Source organism: Gallinula chloropus (assembly GCF_964237585.1).
Source record: "Gallinula chloropus genome assembly, chromosome: 12".
In the NCBI taxonomy this organism is placed as follows: domain Eukaryota; kingdom Metazoa; phylum Chordata; class Aves; order Gruiformes; family Rallidae; genus Gallinula; species Gallinula chloropus.
In genome coordinates this window covers 21,034,504-21,056,801 of record NC_140097.1, presented here as the reverse complement: position 1 = coordinate 21,056,801, position 22,298 = coordinate 21,034,504, and the positions used below count along the sequence as shown (strand labels likewise).

The following is a 22,298-nucleotide window of genomic DNA, read 5'->3' as shown; positions in this document are numbered from 1 at the left end:
GAAAAAAATGTCAGGGGCTGAAGCAAGGCCTGAGCCCATACTGAAATGCCCTTGGCCAGTTTATGTTTGTGGTTTGCAAATAACAGTCTATAGTAGTCCATTATCCTCAACATATTCAAACCTTCTGTATTGGCCAACTGACCTAGCAAGGACTGAGCCTGCAGTAACTTAGGCATGAACTCCTTCCCAGGCACAACAAACCAGATTTTCCAAAAATGGGTGATGTGATCACTAGCCTTCATTGCAAAGCCCAAATCACAAGGAATGTAGTAGCTATAGCCAAAACTTCTCCCAGCTAACAGGGAAAAGTGCTTAGCAGATCTTGAACCTGAACCCCCTGACCAGGGTCTTAAATTCAAGACATAACATCAAAATGCAAAAGTGCAATGATTGTTTGCCCTCATTTTACATCCTGTTAATGCAAAGACAACTTTTTGATGATCATTTCAAAATACAGTATAGACTGATTATGGAAAATCTCACTTCAATTTTTAAATGCAAATTGCTTTTTCATTATTTATCCTGTAAGATACAGAAGATACACTGAAAAAGCACATTTGCTACAAACAGAATGATTTACTCATGAAAGTAGTACACTCTACTCATCCAAGCACTGTAAAAGCATCATTGCAAGGTCTGTATCTGGCCTTTACCTATTTTTAATGGCATGCTGACCTAACAGTGCCTAACAAGTCACAGAATCCTAGAATCTCCTGAGTTGGAAAGGCCCTGTAAAGATGATCAAATCAAGCTCCTGGATCCACACAGGGCCAGCCAAGTCAGAGCATGGGAGTGAGTGCAATACATGATATGGATTGGCTATTGCTCATAGCAGCAGCTGAAAATAAAATAAATAGCCTTTTCCCATTTAAAAGAAAAAAAAAGCCTCACTGATTTGGAAGCTTAAAGATGAAAATAGATTTTATCTTTTTTACATGCTTATTCTCTGTCCCATAAACCAGAAGAAATATGACTAAGTGTGTACCTGTGGGTTGCTGAGGTTGTCAGTGCTGGTTTTGGTCCTTAGGGTGTTAATGACATGTATGATGCCATTAGCTGCGGGTAGGTTGGACTGCAAAACACCGTAGAGTTCCCCTGGCAGGTCTTGATATCGAAACCCTTTCATGTATGTCTGGATAATAATAAAAGGTTATTTACTTGTGATATATCTATGGTATCATGATAGCTCTATGATACATAGGTCTATGTATCATTGTTCCCTTTGGTGCTCTGCCCCTATGCGTCAGCAAGATGAATGCACAACCAAAGATACTCTGGAATCAGTAAATATAAGGGGTTGCCTGAGTGTAAAAAAAATACCCCATCTCTACTCGACTTTGGGTGATATTTCGATCCTGGGTGGTACTTTTAAGTCTTACTATAGAAAGAAAACCCAATCTGGACAGTCAGCTCTTTCGTTGTTTGTCTGAATCTTGGCCCCAGTTCTTAATCACAAAAGGTGGCACTGACCATCAAGCAGCTGCTGCATCAGTTTGCCAGCTGCAAGGAGAGAGGCACAATGCAGAGAATTTGGGAGCAATCCTGGAACTACAGCTTTGACTGCAACTTTTATTGGCTTGTAATGCCAACAACATGCTTTCTTTCCTTCACTCTGTGTTTAGTCCATTTTGCCCATGACACTAATTGTGGGATGATCTCTCCCTGTCCTTATCTTGACTCCTAAGCCTCTCAATAGATACTTTCTCCCCTGTCCGACTGAAAAGGGGAGTAATAGACTGACTTTGGTGGGCATCTGGCCTCCAGCCAGGCCTAAACCACCACGATTAGGCACATATCAGGCCCTTCCATACTTCACAGAACCTTGCACTGAAGCTGAGCATATGGAGATATTCCAAGGGTAACCTGCAAGCTAAGCATCAGCTTGGATTATGCTGCAGCCATAATCCAAGTTCAGGCAAGCACAACGTCCTCATGCTTTTTACCACTTGCATTTCTTGAACTCCTCCTCCCTGCCCTGAACTTCAGTTCACGTCACTGAGGATTCTGGCTGAAACAAAGGAAGAGGAGGGCAGACTTCCCAGTTCAAAAGACTCTTAGGTGAAGAAACAGGAAAGAAATTTAAAAGGAGCATCGACAAGCTCAGTTCAGATTCCCCAGCTCCAAGCAGGGCTTTGTGTTTTTGATGCTTGCAGGGTGCATGCATTATGACCCAGACCTAAAGGCCAAGGCTGAATCCTCAGAGAGGAAGCATACAGCTCTCCCTTGGCCAGCTGTGAGCATGCATGCAGGAAAAGTGCAGGATGGAGAGAGAACAGTGAATGCTGGAAAATATGAGTCAATTGAAAAAAGGAAAAAGGGCAAAGAAGCCTTCCATACCAGAACATAATGATGAAAAAGACCTTGCCAAGATGACTAAGAAAAATAAAATGGAACGGGAAATGGAAATTGTGAGAGAAAATATTCAGCATGTAACTGCATCCAAGCACACAACATGCAAGAAGTATTCCATCTGAGGAGAGATTTTGCTGCTCCTTCCATGTCATCAATGTATATTGTAGCTGCTAGCTGTGTAGGGAAGAGGTGTCTTCTCCAGAATACATACACAGACTAAGAAAAGACCATTCACAAGCTTAGGAGTCAGATTCTGGTTAACTGGCTGTCTAAAAGATAGAAGTGGTTCTTAGGGGGTTCTGATCACCTTGCTTTGGGCTCCACAAAGGAGCCTGTTGTACTGATTGCAGGCAGGCTAATTACAGAAAAAACGTCCAGGTTAAGAAAATGCACCAAGGAAACTATGGTCAAGCTCCAGGCTTGTCCTACATGAAAGCAGGAGTCCAGGAGATCCTTTACCTGGCTAAGGAATGTTAGCTGATGTCCTGACAAAGTCCATACAGTCTTGGCTTTTATCATATCTTCTACCAAATGCATACCAGGAACAATGTGCATTCGGCACAGTTGCTCAGCAGTGGTAACCTTTGGGGAATAAAGACCACAGAAAGAATATAAATGACATGGTCTTTCAATAACCTCTTTTACTGCAAGAGCCAGAAGCTCTTTCTCTGAGCTAACAGACACACAGAAATTTTTAGCATCTAAGTTGAGCTCTCCTCTTTATTTCAGTTCACTGGAGTGGCAGATCTTTTAGCTCTGTTTGTGTACACATTCAAACACAAGGAGACTGATTAACCTGCAGGTTATTGTAGAGGAGCCCCCTAAACAGAAACCTTTTGGACTTGGACAATTTCAAAGCAATCCTTGCATACTCCAGATTTTGAAACTTGCTGAAGCTCCCCAAACAAACTTTGTTTGTGTTGGACCATGTAGGTGGTGTAAGTTACTGAATTTACATTTAGTTTCTTCCTTTCTTTTCTGGGCTTTCTGTCACTGGTGCTTTTAATGCAATAAAAAGCAATTGGGCAATACTGATTTAGGTGGAACTGATGCCCCGTGGGAACAGAGGGACTAGAAAACTCAGGGGCCTTTTGTGATAGATTTTCTATGAATCCAGCAGTTACCACAATGACCTAGGCACACAGTCTGACTTGTGTTAGAGGAAACCTCTGCTCAACAAGGCAGTTGGAGCCAGCTGATGTCCCTGTCATTTGTAGGTTCAGAGTTGCTCCTTAGACTCCACGTGAGTTACCACTGCTGCGTTGGTAGCAATGCTGTCAAGCAATGATACTTCTAAGCCAGTTGGAAATGCAGTGTTCAAATGGGGTTGGTCTAAGTTATTTTGGATACATTTCCCTTCTCTGAGTGCTGGCTGCAAGCAAGCTGCCACATGAAATCCACCTTGCTCAGCATGCAATTAAACCCCCTGCTTCCTGAGTGGCATCTGTAGCTCATACACTGATTTTTAGTTCTGTCCTGGGAAAAATAGCCTATATACCTTCTCCTTCTAATGATGGGTAGCTTAAATGTGCAAAAACTACTGCATGATTTCATTAAAAAATAGAATAATTTTTAAAATTACATGTGGGAACTACTTGCTGAAGCTTAGAATACTCAAACTGTTGTCCTGGCTCCCTCAGCAGTTTTCTCCAGCCCTGCCATTCGTGCTGTCCCCATTAATAAAATGACCACCTCTTCTCAAGAAGTTGACATCATACTGCACCTATCCAGTATTTTGATGCAAATCTCAGTCCCCTTCAAATACTCTACTTTTGGGTGCTGAAAAGCCACCTACAGTTTTTAGAACAGTCACACACAGGAGGTTTGAGCTTTAAATGAAGAATGGCCAGAAAAACTTTACACTTCCTGCCATTAAGAACAAGCAAACTCTGTCCACGTTGAAGAGACAGAGATGTAACATCCTCTATGAGACTGCAGTGTAACCAGACAATGAGATTGCTTCTATAATAGCAAATACAAATACTGCCTTCTTAAGTTCCTCTCAAGTGTCAGTCAGTTTTTACAGGCTGCAATACTCAGGCAGGAAAGAATCCTAAAACAGGAAAAAAGTGTTAAACCCAAGAAAACTTACATTAAATTCCACTTTGTTATCACTCAGAGGTGATGGTGCAAAGACTGTGAAAGGCCCATATTTAGTCAGCAAATCTGAGCAGCCAGAAGCTGTAAAAAGAGTGGCAACATGCAGCAGTTACTTGGCATACATTTTAACTCCAGCAATTATTATTCCCCTTGTTAACAGCACGATTCAATCTCCATGTTTTTGTTCCTAACAAGGAACCAGAGGCAGTTTGGTATTGCTATCACACCCTAGCTTGGTTGCTATTAGATTTAAGCACTTGCTGACAAGAGTTTTGAAGGACTGATGTTGACTTTAGTCCACCTTGAATCTCAGCTGAAATTGCAGAATATTCATAATAATCCCATTCCCACACCCTTGCTGCCTTATTCTTGGGCCAAATGTCCTCTGTCTCCCCCTTTTGGGTGTTATCATGAGTTAATGCTGTGACCAGTCAATCACAGCTGTCCGTCTTCACTCAGTTGTCAATGGCACATCAACAAAATCCACATCAACAAAAGGTCATTAGGTATTAAGTCCCACTGAAGAGAAGTTAGAAACCCAGATATCTTCACACAGTTGTCTACAGCACAAAACATTATGCAAAGCATATGCAAAAAAGGTTTGGAAACACTGACATGTAGCAGGATGGGGTATTCATAAAAGCTAAGCTGAGTTTTGGGCCCTGTCTCAGCTGCTGTCAAGTTAGTGGAGACAGAGAAGACTGTGCAGAGGATGAGCTGGAGAAGGCATCTAACAGAAATATTCTTTGATGTGTGCTACAAGGATGTCATTCTTTCCTTGGATTGCAATAAGGCAAAAAATAACCTTTCTGAATATCACTTCCACACTTGCAGTACATGGGTTCTAAAGCAATCTGGGCTTTGCAAAGAAGCTCCTCACTCAGAAAGTACCATGGTGAATAGGATAAAGCCTTTGAGTCTCTGTAATAGCCACTCACACGTGTGCTGGCAAGGAGGCTGTTTAAGGGCTTAGCAGATATTCTACTAAGTAAAGGACCCATGGCACACCAGCCTCAAGCATCACTGGTAGAGAACTCAAAGACCTCTGAGTCTTCAACATAGATACTGCAAGTGGAGGCACACTGGTGGCTTGATATGATTGGGATTGAATCACACACTTTCCTCCTTCTGCAGATATGGTACGTCCTTTACCAGGGCTGTCAAATACCCAATCCTCATCCACAGTGCTCTCTGCAACAGCCTGCTCAATGCACAACCCAGAACTGGTAATAGGAGTTTGAAGATGTGATGTGTTTAATTTCTGCAGCCTCAGGTCATGTGCTGTGGAACAGATGCATTACACTGGAAGGCTTTTAGCTTTTTCTGACACACTCTTGTCCCCACGTTTGCTCCATTCCCCAAATCAATTCAAAAGACCTTTTACCAAACATCTTCCTGGCGACGTTTAATTTCCTAGTAAACATTCCTCGTGAGTTATGCTGGTTTAGCTCACTCAAGAGATCTTTATAGCAACGTCTCCCATCTCCAATCTCTCCTTCTTTACACACACAGCTAGGAGACAAGGAAAAAACACAACAAACCATTATAAACCATCTTGCATTCAACAGATGTAAACAGAACAGTATGTCAGTACTTACACTTGAAAGACAAATCCCAGCTTTAAGCTGGGGACAGGAGAAGAGATGCACACTTCTGGAGTGCAAGCAAATTTGGACCCACCCAAAGGGAATTAAGATGCTTTCTCAGATGCAATTAACACAAGGATTGTCTGCTCTACACTTCAGAGTATCACAGAATCCCAGAATCACAAGGGTTGGAAGGGACCCCCAGAGCCCATGGGGTCCAACCCCCTGCCAAAGCAGCTCCCCAGCTCATATTGCACAGGGCGGCGTCCAGACGGGGCTGGAATCTCTCCAGAGATGGAGACTCCACACCCCCTGGGCAGCCTGTCCCAGGGCTCCCTCACCCTCACTGGGGAAAAGTTCTTCCCCATCTTGCTGTGGAACTTCCCATGCTCCAACTTGCAGCCATTGCCCCTTGTCCTGTCCCCACAGGCACTGAAAAGGGGCTGCCCATTCCCCCCTGCATCCCACACTTCAGATATTGATAAACATTCATAAGGTCCCCCCTTAGTCTTCTTGTCTCCAGGCTGAACAGCCCCAGCTCACTCAGCCTTTCCTCACAGGGGAGATGCTCCAGGCCCTTCATCATCTCCGTAGCCTCCTCTGGACTCTCTCCAGGAGATCCCTGTCTTTTTTATCCCAGGGAGCCCAGAACTGGACACAACACTCCAGGTGGGGCCTGTCCAGGGCAGAGCAGGGGGGGAGGATCCCCTCCTGTGACCTGCTGGCCACACTCCTCTTGATGCCCCCAGGATCCCATTGGCTCTCTCAGCCCCCAGGGCACACTGCTGGCTCATGGCCAACCTATCATCTACCAGGACCCTCAGGTCCTTCTCCACAGAGCTCCTCTCCAGCAGGTCACTCCCAGCCTGTACTGATTCAAGTGGTAGCCACCATATATTTATAAACATCTTTCTTACCAGATATTCAGTCATTCCAGCATCTGAAAACTTGAGGCAATCCACAAGGAACACAGGTTAAGTGAAAACCTAGCACACAGTTCCTATGTGATCCCTCAGCTTCCGCGTGAAGTGCCAGCTCAAGCATTCCAGCACAGCAGTTCACTACGGCTTGGAGTTAATGAGGGTCCCAGACAGGCTAATGACATTCCCAGAAAAGCTTATCTACATGTGAAAATCTCTGTCCTGATTCACACGGGTTTTTAGTCATTACTCAGAGGCTACTTAAGATCACTGGCCGATAACCGTGTTTTTTCCCGTTTGGGTTGTGTCCAAGTATCGGCTCCGCTCCTTTCTGTTTCAGGGCTGCAAAGACATGCGACATGGGAGGAATTTGACATTGCTCCAGCCTCACAGGGCTGAGTGCCAGCTGCTGGAGAACAGATATAGGAAGGCAGGGACTGTGCTGAACACCGCGTCCTGCACTTTGCTAGCATATCTCAGAACGGGAAGGCACCGCGTTTCAGTTCTGGCCTGGAGCACACAATGAACAGGTGGATGCTAACAGATTTAGCAGCACTGGAGAAGGAAGGGTCAAGGAGGCCAGTCTGCTTTTTCCCTCTTCTGTCTCTCAGAGAAGCTCCACCTTTGCTTGGTAACGCACAAAATCCTTGGTGAAGCTTTCTCTGATGTTTGGGAAGATGTCATGCAAAAGTGATCCGAGATCTGGCAGTATTCCCCATCTAAGGGCTATCAACTAAGTGTTTTGCTCCAGGGAACTAAATGGAGTCTAGTATTTCTTCCATCAACTTTCTTTTTCCCATCAATCTGCACCTCTAATTCACAGAATCACAGGGTTGGAAAAGACCTTTAAGATCATCAAGTCCAAACATTCCCATCCTAAGCTAAACCAGATCCCTGAGCACCTCATCCACCCTCTTTATAAACACATCCAGGGAAGGTGACTCAGCCCCTCCCTGGGCAGCCTGTGCCACAGCCCCACAACTCTGCCAGGGAAGAACTTTTCCCTCCCATCTGCTCTGACCCTGCCCTGGCACAGCTTGAGCCCATTGCCCCTTGTCCCATCTCCTGTCCCCTGGCTGAAGAGACCATCGCCCACCTCTCTGCACCCTCCTGGCAGGGCAGTGGAGGTGGGGAGAAGGTCTCCCCTCAGCCTCCTCTTCTCCAGGCTGAACACCCCCAGCTCCCTCAGCTGCTCCTCATAGAATTTGCCCTCCAGCCCCTTCCCCAGCCTGGTTGCCCTTCTCTGCACTCGCTCCAGGACCTCAATGTCCTTCTTATGGTGAGGAGCCCAGAACCGGACCCAGCACTCGAGGTGCAGCCTCACCAGTGCCCAGTACAGGGGCACAATCCCCTCCCCAGACCTACTGGCCAGGATACAAGCCAGGATGCCATTGTCAGGTGGAGAGCCAAAGATTTAGCCTTCTATCCTGGCTGAGATAGAGTCAGTGCTCTTTCTAGTAGCTGCTGACATTTTGGATTTCTTTTGAGAATATCGTTGATAACACGCTGATGGTTTAGGTGTTGCTAGGTAGCTGTAGTGCCTGCACTAAGTCAAGGACTTTTCAGCTTCCCAAATGCTGCCAGGTGCAGAGGAAGCTAGAAGAGCAGAGCCAGGACAGCTGGCCCTGACTGCTCAGAGATATATTCCCCACAATACAGCATCATGCTCTGGATATAACTGGGGAAGCGAGTTGGGAGGCAGGATTGCTGCTCTGAAACAGACTGGGCAATGAGACTTTTGGGTTTTTCTCTCCTCATGTCTGAGCACATGCATTTGTGTATAATGTATTCTATTCTAACTTCTTGTGCTTGTTATCGTGATTATTGCTGTTCTCATCCTTTGTTTGTCTTTCTCTCAACCCTCAGTGGTTCTTTTCCATTCTCCTCCCCATCCCCTTGTGGAGCAAGGGATGAGCAAGCAGCTGCGTGGTGCTTAGTTACGAGCTGGGGTTAATCCATGACACCCACAGAATCAAATGTGGGCAAATGTGAGCAAACAAGAGTTACATATCTCCCTTTTAATGACTGATTATTAACTGATAATACCCTACCATCAACTAGGGGACCTACATCTCCAGTTGACATTATAGAAGACTCATCTGTCCCAGATATAAAGCATCTTGTGACTCACAAGCCAAAATTTACAGTGACTGATGTAAAACTCAATGGGCTGGTTACAGGCTCTTCTCAAAAGGTGACTCTGTCCCATTCTCCTTCATTAACTCTCAGTTTCTTCAAGATTCAGCTCATCCAAACTCAGTTTCCATTGTAGCTGCAGAATAAGCTTGCTCAATAGCAATCTTTAAACTGGCTTACCTAGGAGTCCCCTGGGCATTAATCTCACACCTGGAATTCACGTCACAGAAATGCTGGCAATTGTTGGGAAATACAGAACACTCAGATGAAGGAGTTCTCCTACTCATCCCAGGCTTGCAAACACAAGTTGCCTAAGGGGATTCAACACAGTTATTATAGAGCTGCATTCATTGTCTTTGACCACCCACTCCAACCCCACAACCCCCCTTTTCCCAATTACCCTACAAAAGAGCTGTCTGGTTTCCCTTTGCAAAGCCTAAGGGGAGGAGAGCATATATGACCACCACAGTGGTGAGCTCAGTTGAACAGCTTCTCACTTGGTCATTTTTCTGACCCTTACAGGTTGCTGATGTGCTGTTACTGCCCTTACCTCTCCTGCACGTCGGTAGATACAAATTGTAGAGTTTTCTGGGCAGCCTCCATTGTTGTTAACACAAGGGTTTATGGGCTGGCAAATCTTCCCATCTCCTTGATATCCTTCTATGCAGGTACACTGATACTTTTGTGGTCCAAGGACCTTACATGTAGCCAAGGGGGAGCATGGAGAAGAAGCACAAGGATCCTGAGCTGCAATAGAAGAGATAAGAGATGAGAGTAACTAAATGGATGACACATTCTTCATGTTACCTTAAGTAACAGAAGTGCAAGTGACAGAGGGTGACTGGATTGACTTCTGAATTTACATCATATCTGAAGATGTATGGAACTGCAGTGTAAAAAGCCAGTGAAAATAGAAGTATGCATAGCTAGCTAATCACCTGCTTATTACTGACTTTCTTTTAACAAAATCAATTCACAAATATAAATTTGAAATCAGTGAAGAAACCCTCCAATCACATGCCCTATTTTTCAAACTGGTACAGACTCACCAATAAACCATTGTGAGGGTTATTAGGTACATACTTATAAGCCAGTGCTGTATGGAACCCTCAACTAATTAATTTCTTGTTTTCAGGGCAAGCGAGAACAGAGACAAACAGCCCTGAATGCTAAAGGGACTCCTAAATAATAGGTTCCTAAGCCTCTACAGTGAAGTAAGCATTGTATTCCCAGTGATTAAATTCATCCAGAGACACCAATGCAATAAAACTTTTCCAAACAAGGGACAAACTGAGTCACAGAGAAGTTTCTCACCTTGGCAAGTGGCTCCACTTTTTTTGTAGCCCCGCTTGCAGTCACACATTGCTGTCCCATCCCTTACCACACACTCACTGTTGGCCTCACATGTCATGTCTTTGCAAAGGGGAATCTCTGGAATCACACAGCAGAGAGAGTTTTCCTATGAGCATGCAGGGCACTGCTGGAAGATACAACTTTACAAAATAGCTAGAAATGAAGGCAAATGTTGTTTCCAGAGGCCCCAAGGTGGCACAAAAGACAGGGGATATAAGCAGTGCAGACAGCTCTAAATCACTGGCCACTAGGTAGTCAGGTTTTGCAAGGCTTAGAGAGAAGAAAGCATCTATCTGGTTTCCAGAGGAAGAACAGAGGCACAAACAGATGGTGTATCTCGGCCACTGTCATGGAGTAGGAAGAAGACCCCAGCTTTTCCCTCTGTCTAGCTCTGCAGTGCTCAGATCATCTTCCCTCTACATTCCTAAGCTACCCATTACCTGCCCAGCTCCATTTGGGACACATGCATTCAAGCCTGTATCATAGTTTAGCTCTAAAAATCCCTCTGAAGCTACTTACCTTGGTCACACCTGGGGCCAGTGTAGCCTCCATAGCATGTGCAGCTTCCATCCCCAGCGACGCCACTGTTGCACTCCCCGTGCACGCAGTCACACACTGCAAGGCAAGTCCAGTCAAACCTGACCTTCAGCTACAAGGCTGTCCACAGGGCTCCAGGCCACACTGGCCAACTGCCCTGGGACTTGGCACCCTGATTTCCCACCAATAATCCACAGCCAATATAGCTCCTTTTAAAAAGAAGGGCACGCCAGTCAGAGCTTACAGAGGGCAAGCTGCATGTCCTGGGCTCAAGCAAAGTACTGCTCTGCAGGAGGTGCCTTGAATGCAAGACCTAGAGCAGCTTTTCAGGTATGTGTTTTAACTTCCCACTCCTTTAAGTCTCCTGCAGCCAATGTGTTATGAGAGTCAAAGTATCCCAGACTGATCGGGGTTGGAAGGGACCTCTGGAGATCATCTAGTCCCGCCCCCCTGCCAGAGAAGGCTTGAGCAGGCTGCACAGGACAGCTTCCAAGTGGGCTTTCAGTATCTCCAGAGCTGGGAACTTCACAACCTCTCTAGGCAGCCTGTCCCAGTGCTCTACCACCCTCCCAGTAAAGAAGTTTCTCCTCATGTTTAGGTGGAACTTCCTATATTCAAGTTTGTGCCCACTGCCTCTTGTCCTGAGTCTGCTATGTCTGTGATCCCAGCATTGGTGTCACTGTGTGAGCACAACCACCAAGATCACACCTATCTCACCTGTGTGAGAAGGAATTGGGGGCTGGATGAAAAGGACTCCTTTAACAGCCACTTCCAAAAATGCCATACATGAGTAGCAGCACTGTGTGTGTCAGTTTTGTGGGAAGGAGATGGGAAACAAATGGGGCAGTTACTCGAACAGTCTGGAAAACAGTTGGGCAGTGAGTTTGGGTTGCTTCAGGGATGCAAGTAAAAGCCTGCCTAAAATGAGAGGGGAAATTGGAGTAGCCCTGGTAAGGGGAGATTTACAATAGGAAAAATGGATTGATTTGAGTGAAAGACTAAGAATCTTTTGTCTAAAGGGACAGTGACGAAGGGCACAAAGACAAAATGCCAAGACACCTGCCAGCTGGCGTCCCTTCATCCTCTTCAACACCCTTTTCACTCAACCTCCCCCTCCTCTTTCCTTGCTCTCAGGTATTTTTGTGGAGGTTTCACCTGAATTACTCATCCTTACCTGACTGACAGTCTGGGCCAAAATGATTTTCATCTCGACAATCCTGGCAGACAAACCCACCGTATTGCTCCTAGAAGAGCCCAAAAATGTCCCAGATGTTATTTTTCTGTATCATTGCATCGTTCCACACATTGTTACAGTTCAAAATCTCTCCCCATTTCTGATTTTCAGTTGCAGCTGAAGCAATACATTGAAGAGAACTGACCTGTTCAGTACTCTAGTAGTACCAATCAGCCCCCATGGCCCAGGTCACAGTGTCAGCCAACACAAAGAAGGCATGCAAAACACCAGCAAAACTCTGGTGGTCACTGAGGAAATGATGTTCTGATCACAAACAAACAGGAATATACACCAGCTGTTTTCTGGTATCTCTCTGAAAAAGGAACTTGGAGTATACTAATGCCAGTGGGACTTTTGACGCTGATTTTACAGGGCTTGGGGAACTTTAGCATATAGTCTAATGGATAAAAGGTGTCTTTGAGTTAAGTCCAAAGGCAACTTCCTCAAAGAAGGAACCAAGAGGTAGGATTTTAGCTTATCCCTTCACAATGCTATGAATTAAAGATGTTGCAAAAACATACAGTTCACAACAGAAAGTTTCTAGCCTGGCACTGATCTGTTAAACTAAAAATTTTAGAAATAAAACTGTATACAATTCAAATGCACAGGAATTGTTTAGGCTTTTGTTGTACTACATTTAGAGCAGTGAAGAAAAAAGAAAAAAAAAACCATCTGCCCTAGATTCTCTTTTTGGTCTCTCTTGTTTTTCCTCAGAGAGGGAGGGTCTGCTGGCCCAGGTGCAGAACCATTGCACTTGGGAAGTGTATCGTCCAAGTCTGCAAAAGGTGCAGCTCACTGAGACCCAAGTATCTCACAGCTTCTTGCAGCCATAGACACTGATTATTTCAACAGGTTGGAGGGTTAAATCCATGCAATTCTGTCTTTATTTCTCCCTAGAGATCCTTCACAACTCCATACCTTCACCAACAGTGTCTTAGTGCTATTGCCACTCACACCAGTTCACCAGGAAACCCAGAGACATTGATGCTGGAATACAAAAGCTGCTAATGACTTTCCAGACTGAAGGTCACCCTTCATCCAAGGTACCTCCAGAGACACCACACAGCTCCCACCACCAACAGAATAAATCATGCACTGACCTTGCAGATGCAGGTCCCATTTTGCTGTATACCATCCAAGCACGTCCCGTGGCCACTGCAGGGATTCTGAGAGCCACCTGGACACTCTAGCAGGCAAGAGATGGGCAGGAAAAGATTAGACAGAACAACCACCACTGCATCCCTCTTTGCACCTCCTCTTCCCCCAAGCATTCCAGTGGCCTCTTCACCTGCAAAGTCCCTCCCTGCTTATCCAGCACACCTAACGCTGGCCCAGAGCCAGTACACATGGCCAGGAGTGGCACCAAACAGCAATTTGGCTGCTAGCTAAGCAAAGCCTTTCAGTAAAAGCCTAAGGAGAAGTCCCAATGGGCCATAACTAACTACTTTATAGAAAAGGCACTGAAATATGTTTTGAGGTTGAGCCACTGCTGAGGCAAGAGGCCATACTGAATGTCTGACGCAGCTCTGAAATTCAGGACAGGTGGGAGTCTGCTCTGCAAAGATACCGAGCATTTTCAACAAAGAGCTGGGAATGTGCTCAGGAAACTGTGGTCCAAACATCTCTGGAGTGGGGTACCTCCAAATTCTGGGTACCTTTCCTGAAAGTTGTAGATTGGTGACTCTTCTGACAAAGCCAATTGCTTATTCAAACCACTTCTGTGTGAGAACAGGCTCAAGCTCTCAAATGACCTTCTGTGTTCTGCAGGGCTGGATCATGAATTTCCACATTCCACCAATCAGTCAATCCCATGAGAAGTGTTTAGCTTAGCTTCTCATTACTTGCCATAAACCTGAACAGGAGCCTTGAGATGGTTATTTTCACCTTGGAATTACTAAGTGTCTTCTGACTAACCCCAGACTATACAGGAGCACACATGGCACACGTGCTGCAGGCTAGAGGGACACGAGAAAGAAAGATCTTCCTCTTCCTTTGGAAACTTTGTTAAAGAGGAACAAAACCAACCCTTTCAAAAGCTTATTTTTAAAGAAGACATAAAAGGAAGTTCTAGCAAAGGAGGTTGTGTTAAATGTAAGAGGATTCAACTGATTTGAAGCAGAGATTCCTTTCCCGTTATTTGCTGAACCTCCCAGACAGAAGCTACAGACCTTGGGAGTCTGGAATTCGAGGAATAAGGAAAATGAATCACCTCAAAGGATACCTAATGCCTCCTATTAAAACTGGTTCAACTTATTCAGTAGCTAAAGGGTGTTGGAAAAGACAAAAAACTTACCATAGCACTCCGTGCCCCAGAATCCTGGACAGCACCTTTTCTCCTCAATTTCTTTCTTACATATGTGATGGCACCCTGGCAGGGAAAGGGTATTTTCTCCTAACTTGACAGTGTATCTTAAAAAGAATAGTCCAAGATTCAGGATTTCAACACAGACATACCACGCGCCCGTTGGGGGGTTCTAAGCAGTCACACTGCAGCACACTGAACTCTGAGTGGAAGGCAGGACACTCATTCCCTTCATTTGCACTCAGGTTTTGTCTTCTCTAAGGATGTTCATTGACTTGAGCCTCAGAGATTGGTTAGAAGACATCTGTCAGGGACTAGATATGAGACAGGACCCTGAGGCACTCTGAGGACATCAGGACAGAAACCTTGGATGCTGGAGGGTTAGACAGCATGGAAACAAAGTTAGGATCTCTAGGGTGACTCAACATTTGACTTCACACCTAAAGTAATCTTTAAAGAACAAAGTCTACTTCCAGGACTTGTCCCTTTCTGCTTTGCACTAAAGATTCTAGATCTCTACACACAGGGTAAGCCCTTGATGGCAGCATCTCTTGCACTGCACATATCATAGAATCATAGAATCCCAGACTGGGCTGGGCTGGAAGGGACCCCAAGGATCACAGAGCTCCAACCCCCTGCCACAGGCAGGGCCACCATATGCAGTAGAGAGCTATACTTGGGTCTGTCCAACAGCCACCACAAGAGCAGATAACCCTCAGAAAAGCTGCATACACTCACATTGTTCTGACAATTCATTTTATTTTTGGCACAACATCCTTCCCAAAAGGAACTTGGAAATTGTCTCAGTAATGCTGCTGCTTTGACTTCAATCTGACTCCTCTGTGCAAAATCTGCTATAAACTGCAAAACTGCTACAGCTATTTTTAAAGTATTTCCACACAACATTGAGTCACAGAAGACAGTAGACAATGGAGCTATATATTAACTGTTAACATTCACTACCAAACAGATATGCAAACAATAATCTATAGTGTTTAATTTTTCAAAAACTTCCTGGTAAATTCAGATTTCCTTCACCCTTTTCCTATTAGAGCCAAGCTCAACAGAGTGAGAGCAAGGAACACTGACCAAGCAATTGTCATAAAGCAAAGTAGGAAGGTAAAAAGTTCAGAGGATTATTGCTGGAAGCTGGGAGGATGTAAATGGGGAACTATAATGATATTATTTTTTTTCATAATCAGCTATTAGATTCTGGGTCTGAAACAGGCTTCTACACTTGATAAACCTCTGTTACATTGCTGCAGCAGTATTAGCTGTTTAGGGCAAGTTAAAGGTCATGTAATTTGTCCTTTGTATGCAGAAACTTACACTCAGCCAAAAGTCCACAGGATTTTCAAGGAGACAAACACAACAGCTAATAGGGGCCATAAATCCATTTTTATGCATCTGAAAACAAAACTCCTTGGATCTGCAGAGCTCAGAAAACACCTGTGTGCTCACCTGAAGGCACAGACACTGCTCGTGCACGGCAGGGCTGCACCGAAATGTTAACGTGGTTAAGAAACAGTCCTTACCTGCAGTTCCTCACTCCTAATCCTTGGGTTGTCTTTGACCAGCCTCTTGGACATAACATTTTAGGTGCTGCAGCACAAGCAGTACATGCTGTGTTCATGGTAAACATAGTCTTGACATTGCATCGCATGGATTTTAACTTCAAAAGAAAAAAACAGAAGGGAAATAAGCCCAAAATGAAATTGTGTGAGGAGATGCCCCAAAGGAATAACTTTGAGTAGAAGGCACTGACTTAAAATGCAAAATAGCATTTCTTTTTTCCTATGTCACTGATACAATCCAGCCCACTGATGGTTTCCTTGCTGTTTCACAGGTCTGAAGAACTGAACGCATTAGTTCAGTCTATTTCCAGAGCCCAGGACCTGCTTGTTCAAATATTTCTCTGGCAATTGTCCATGAGAAGCTGCAGGGGACAGGAGGGTGGATTAGAAGGGTGGGTGCTGGGTGCTCTGCACCTCTCTGTCCACCCGGATGGCCCCTGATGCTTTGACCCTAAGTGAGAAGGACCCTGTAAACACTGGCAAGAAGATCAGGTAAGAGACAGATAATTCACACTGCTGGTCATAAATTCAGCATGAGTCCTTCTACCTGACCAGAACAACTCTAGGGGTTCAGGCTTCCTCACAGAGTTTTTCTGTACCCCTGCACTCATCAACACTGCTTCTCCAAGTGAAACACAAACAGAACAGATAAAAAATGTACAGCCCCTCAGCAAAAAATCATCATCATATGCCAGCTTGTCACTAAAGTTTATGATTTTACCCCATAAGAATCACAGAATCACAGAGTCACAAGGTTGGAAGAGACCGTTGAAGATCATCGAGTCCAACCATTCCCATCCTGTGCTAAACCATATCCCTGAGCACCTCATCTACCCTCTTTATAAACACATCCAGGGAAGGTGACTCAGCCCCTCCCTGGGCAGCCTGTTCCAGCCCTGACAACTCTTTCAGTAAAAAAATTTTTTCTAATATCCAATCTGACCCTGGCCTGGCACAGCTTGAGCCCATTGCCCCTTGTCCCAGCTCCTGTCCCCTGGCTGAAGAGACCATCGCCCACCTCTCTGCACCCTGCTGGCAGGGCAGGGGAGGTGGGGAGAAGGTCTCCCCTCAGCCTCCTCTTCTCCAGGCTCAACACCCCCAGCTCCCTTAGCTGCTCCTCAGAGGATTTGCCCTCCAGCCCCTTCCCCAGCCTGGTTGCCCTTCTCTGGACTCACTCCAGGACCTCAGTGTCCTTCTTAATGTGAGGAGCCCAGAACTGGACCCAGCACTCGAGGTGCAGCCTCACCAGTGCCCTGTACAGGGGCACAATCACCTTCCCAGACTTACTGGCCACACTGTGTCTGACACAAGCCAGGATGCCATTGGCCTTGCTGGCCACCTGGGCACACTGCTGGCTCATATTCAGCCTGCAGCCACCCAACACCCCTAGGTCCTTCTCTGCCTGACAGCTCTCCAGCCAGTCTCCCCCAGCCTGTAGCGCTGCAGGGGTTGTTCTGTCCCATGTGCAGCACTCTGCACTTGGCCTTGTTAAACCTCATCCCATTGGTCTCAGCCCATCGGTCCAGCCTGTCCAGAGCCTCCCTACCCTCAGGCAGATCAACACTTCCTCCTAGTTTGGTGTCATCTGCAGTTTCCTTGTATTCCTAAACTCCAAGCCTCAAGTCCCAGCATGGAAACCTCATTGCTCAGTTTAAAGAGAGACAGCGTTTGCCCCTGACGATGGCAGAGAGCAGCTGGCAGGCATGAGCTGTGTTTGCCCCAAAAGGCCACCAGCTGGAAGGAAACCAAGCACACCACAGCTCACCTCAACTGTGCCTCTACAACAGCCACTGTGTTTTCTAAAAATAGAAACATTAGATTCAATTTTGGGAGGAGGCCTTGGTCTGGGATTTTTAAAGACAATCCCAAACAATGCTGTTAATGCAGCAACTCTCCTGTGCCCAGAACTCCCTGTTTTGGATTCCCATCAGCAGTCTCAGGTTTGCTGCCTCTGAACTTAGGCCCAAATGCATACATTTGCCTCAAGCCCATGGCTTCCCAACAGTTATCAAAACCTCAGGAAGGCCCTCCCAGGTGATAGCCAGCAGATTCTGTCAGGAAAATCTCTGAGAGATAACCCTCAAGTCCCAGGTCCACAGGGATATCTCACTGGAAAAGTTTCCTGAGTCACACCCATGTTCCCTCTGCCTGGAGTTGTTGAGCATTTTCTCATCTCCGTGAATCCACCTTCTGCAGCCAGCCATGCCAGAATGCAATAAAGTGATTCCTCTGTGTGTGGTGGCTCCTCACATAGACAGTAATTTTCAGTTGTGCACCTAGAGCTTTCCTTATTCTACAGTAACCTCCACTTCCTTTGGTGGCAGAATCCTCAAGGAACCTGTTATGTCAAGAACTCCCCTCCTTGCAGTAGAAAAAGCTCAAAGCCAATATGAGATCCACCAAATCCCCCTACCCATGTTCTGTGAGCAGCAGCTTTGTGAATTTTATCCATCAGGACAGAGATCAGCTTTACTGTTCTTTGTTCCCACCCCACCAGCACACAGCACAGTCAGAGATTTCCCATTTTTCATGGAGCAAAAGAGAAAAGAGTCAGTCTGTTTGGGTAAGTGAGATGCTACATCTGAGTACTCTGCCTCAAAAGATCAGCAGTGCCATTGATGGGGAAGGGATGAAGCCCAGCCAACCATCTGATTCAAGTACACATTAGGACTCCAGATTAAAACTGGGCTTTTGAAAGGAGCCAGTTGAAGCCAGGCACCAGTTCTGCCTTGCTCATTGCATCAAACCCCAGCTCCAACCTTCACTGAGATAATGCCTCAGAAAGAAGAATGGGAAGGCACCCAAGGAAGAAACATGGAGTGGGATGTCTTCCCATGAGTTATTATGGTAATGTCAGAATTATCCCCCAAACTTTTATTGGGTGCTTGAGCCATCCTATCTTTATGAAAAAGACCACACAAACAATAGACCACAAAACACTAGATTTTTCAAAACTCTCCAATCTTCCATTTCATCTTTACTTCCAGGCATCAGGAGTTGGGCAACGAAGTGTGTTCTCTGTCATGGAAGTGGAGAAAGACACCACTATTCACACATTATTTCATTTTGCTTCTCTTGCCTTCATCGATGTGGCTCCATTTCTAAATGGAGAATAGAAAGACTGCTCCCTGTTGGCATCTTGAATTACTTGCAGGGCTCTAAGACAGGGCAGTTATTGTGGAATCCTACCCTACCTTTCTAGGACACTTCATGAGCTTTAGGCATCTTTCCAGTAAGATCTTCCCCTTTTTATAAGAAAATATGCTTGTGTCAGCAGCAACAGGCAGGAGGAAAGAGGAAGAAAACAGCTGTGTGGAAAATAATACAAAAAAATGTTTCCCTTCTCATTTGAGTGACAGAACTGATGAAGCAGTCATTTTCTGCAGTGTTTTGTTTCTTAGGAAAGCAGAAGAGAGAATCAAGGGGCGTAAATGTGACAGTTTGGGTACTCAGATTTTGGAGAGGATGAAAGATAGACAGGAGTTTGAATCACAGGTGGCTCCTGGGGCACAGCCTCATGGAAAACAGTGTTGCACTGCTCCCTTGGGATCATCTGTGACTGCTCTTTCTACGTTCAAAGACGCTGCAGAGAAAGCAGGGAGAGGATATGTCTGCCCCTGTGATGCAGCAATGCTGCCTCATCATTGAGAGCCAGCAAAGAACACAGCAGTCATGCAAGGGCCAGGGGGTAAAAACGGTCATCACTCTGCCCAGCCAGAGCTGTGAGCCTGGACTGTATCACACCTTGGGTACAAAGCCACAGAAATGGAAGACTGCTGCTCTCAAACAGCTCTGAAATTAAAGGAAGCTTTTTAAGCAGAAGACTTCTAGCTGTAGTTGAAAGAAGATAAAAGCCAGGGTGTCTGTGTCCACACTGAGCTCTGCCTTGCCAGGGCTAGAGTGTGCTCTCCCCCTGCACTCCACCATATGCAAGTGCATGAGCAGCCACTGCCCCCCATGCTTAGTAGAGACATACCAGAGCTTCTGGATGCTGCAGTGTTTCCTGCCCTTCTCTCACTCCAACACAGATGGCTCTTACCTCTGTGTGGCTCATGCTCCTCTTATTCCACCTCAAGCAAGTTGAGGGCTGGTTTCATTCCCCTCATTTTCACCCTTTATCATTTCCTCCCCAAACCTAACACAAAGGCTTCCACACAGCAAAACCTCAAGGAAGAAAGGAAAACACATTGGAACGTCAGTGTTTGGCTCCAACAATCCTAGGAGCTAGTTCTGGAAACAGACATTATCTAATGAATCACCAAGTTTCCAGTGCCTTTTACAAAACAGAGCTGTAGACACAGGCTTGAGTCATTATAGACATGTACCTCCCCAAGCAGTTCTCACTAACCCTTTAGCTGAACAGATCAGCGGCTCCTGGACCTGCAAACCCTTCACATTTGTCCAAGGAAGACAGTTCTCAGCGTAAGAATGATCAAGCTCAGAGATATAACACAAGATCTATTGCCCAGGGTGCTTCTTGCCATCTCAGTTGCAGAACACAGGAAGCACTGGGAAGCAGAGAGCACTCCCCTTATTTCCCACTTGCTGCCATTCCTCCCAGCAGAAGAACTTGCACGGCTCTCACATCTGCTGCATCTTCCCCAGCCCATAAAAAGAGGTACACAAAACCTAAAATCAGGGTAACAGATTTGCTGCCATGTTTGAGTCATCAAATCAGAGTCCTGAGGTAACACCACTGAAAGAAAGCTAGCACACAGTCTTTCTTTTCTCTATTGATGGCCCCATCCAGCAAAGGCCTCTGTGGAATCACAGCACTCCACTGCAGTCAAATCCAATGACAATCCTAAACTATCAGAGAAGACTGCAGGGGGAAGTTGGACTAGCTGACCTTTAAAGATCCCTTCCAACCCAAGACATTCTATGATTAAAATTCTTTAGACCCTTGTTTTGTCTTATCTCCCACTATATCCTTTCAAATCAACAAAATTGAAACAAAGTTGAAATATATTGGAAAGTATTCCACAATCCTTAGTGAGGAGCTGCTGGTAAATGTACAAAGGTATTTACCCTGTTGCAAAGCAAGAATTAGATGAGACTTTGATTTTTTTTTTACAGATTTCCTCTGGGAAACTTACAGACCGGTCCCACCAGAGGCTGAGCTCCCACTACCCATACTGAAAATAGCTGAACACAAAGATGCTGAGGATATTCCTTTCATATTGGTACTCTTGTTTTCAGTGCTGAACAAAAAAGGAGCTTTCATCAGATCTAACACTCGAGCAGGTCCCTTCACCTTATTTTTAGTCCTTCAGTTTCGACTACACACACACCCGCACATAAGCAGAGAAGATACCTTACTGTCTTCAAGTTTATTTATTGATGCTATTCTGCACTTAACTAAATGTCAATGAAAAAAGAAGTTTGAGGGAGGACTATTACATAACATGCAACCATCCAAATAGGAAGAACCATTCAATGAACACTTAAACAAAGACTTACCTTCGGACTCTGGCAGACAGCTGTGGGAGTGAAAAATGTTGCTAAGAAGAAAACCAGCAATCCAGGAGGATGCATTTTCATGCTTTTCCAGGCAGGACCCTTTCCACAAAAAGGAGTGGCGACAGAGGCTGCAATTTCTGTAAGATAAGACCACCTATTCCAAATCAGATCCAAGACAAACCAGAGGTTAAACGTAAGCGGGGAGAGAGCATTTTCGCACTGTGCTCTTTAGCTCCAAAGTCTTCAGAAGTGGATCTCCTACTTCTCTCATCACATCTGAATCAATGCTACCTTTTTTCTTTCTTTCTATTCTTTTTTTTTTAAATGCAGAAGCAGAACTCCTTAGTAAGAGGCTTACTCAAAACAGGAACGTCTACGGATTTCCTCTTACATATCAGTTCAAAACAGAAGGAAGGAAATCCTTAGTTTTCAACTAATTGTAATGAAAAGAGGTTAACTGTATGCTTAACTGAAGGCAAATCCAATAGCAAAACGTAAATACCATGAATTCATGAAGGTAAAGTTAATTTCCTTTTACCACTGATGTTAATATGTCCACAAGACCTCAAACAGAAGGCAGACCTGACCGTTGCCTATCCCTAAAAGCAATGAGAGTGACGTGCTGCACTTCAGAGCAATAATGCAAGCACATCCCACCAATAAATCAAGCACTTTGGGTAGGATTTGATATTTATTTTAAGTATTTGAGTTTCTCAGCAAGTAAAGCATCGCATTTTTTTTCCA

The 22,298-nt window shown here is 45.2% G+C and overlaps 1 protein-coding gene across 1 annotated transcript in view; it reads right to left on the bottom strand.

The window, feature by feature from the left end:
• The window catches only part of STAB1 (stabilin 1), a 58,469-nt gene extending 36,547 nt beyond the window's left edge, over positions 1–21,922 (bottom strand). The window contains exons 1-13 of the mRNA XM_084269611.1: positions 21,555–21,922; positions 16,056–16,192; positions 14,512–14,627; positions 13,319–13,404; positions 12,159–12,228; positions 10,967–11,062; positions 10,409–10,525; positions 9,645–9,841; positions 9,275–9,405; positions 5,837–5,964; positions 4,445–4,533; positions 2,812–2,934; positions 986–1,132 (exon numbers count right to left, since the gene is read on the bottom strand). Of these exons, the coding sequence (XP_084125737.1) occupies positions 986–1,132; positions 2,812–2,934; positions 4,445–4,533; positions 5,837–5,964; positions 9,275–9,405; positions 9,645–9,841; positions 10,409–10,525; positions 10,967–11,062; positions 12,159–12,228; positions 13,319–13,404; positions 14,512–14,627; positions 16,056–16,192; positions 21,555–21,635 (1,518 nt within the window). The 5' untranslated portion in view covers positions 21,636–21,922. The remainder of the gene's footprint in view (positions 1–985; positions 1,133–2,811; positions 2,935–4,444; positions 4,534–5,836; positions 5,965–9,274; positions 9,406–9,644; positions 9,842–10,408; positions 10,526–10,966; positions 11,063–12,158; positions 12,229–13,318; positions 13,405–14,511; positions 14,628–16,055; positions 16,193–21,554) is intronic.
• Positions 21,923–22,298: the final 376 nt, after the last annotated feature.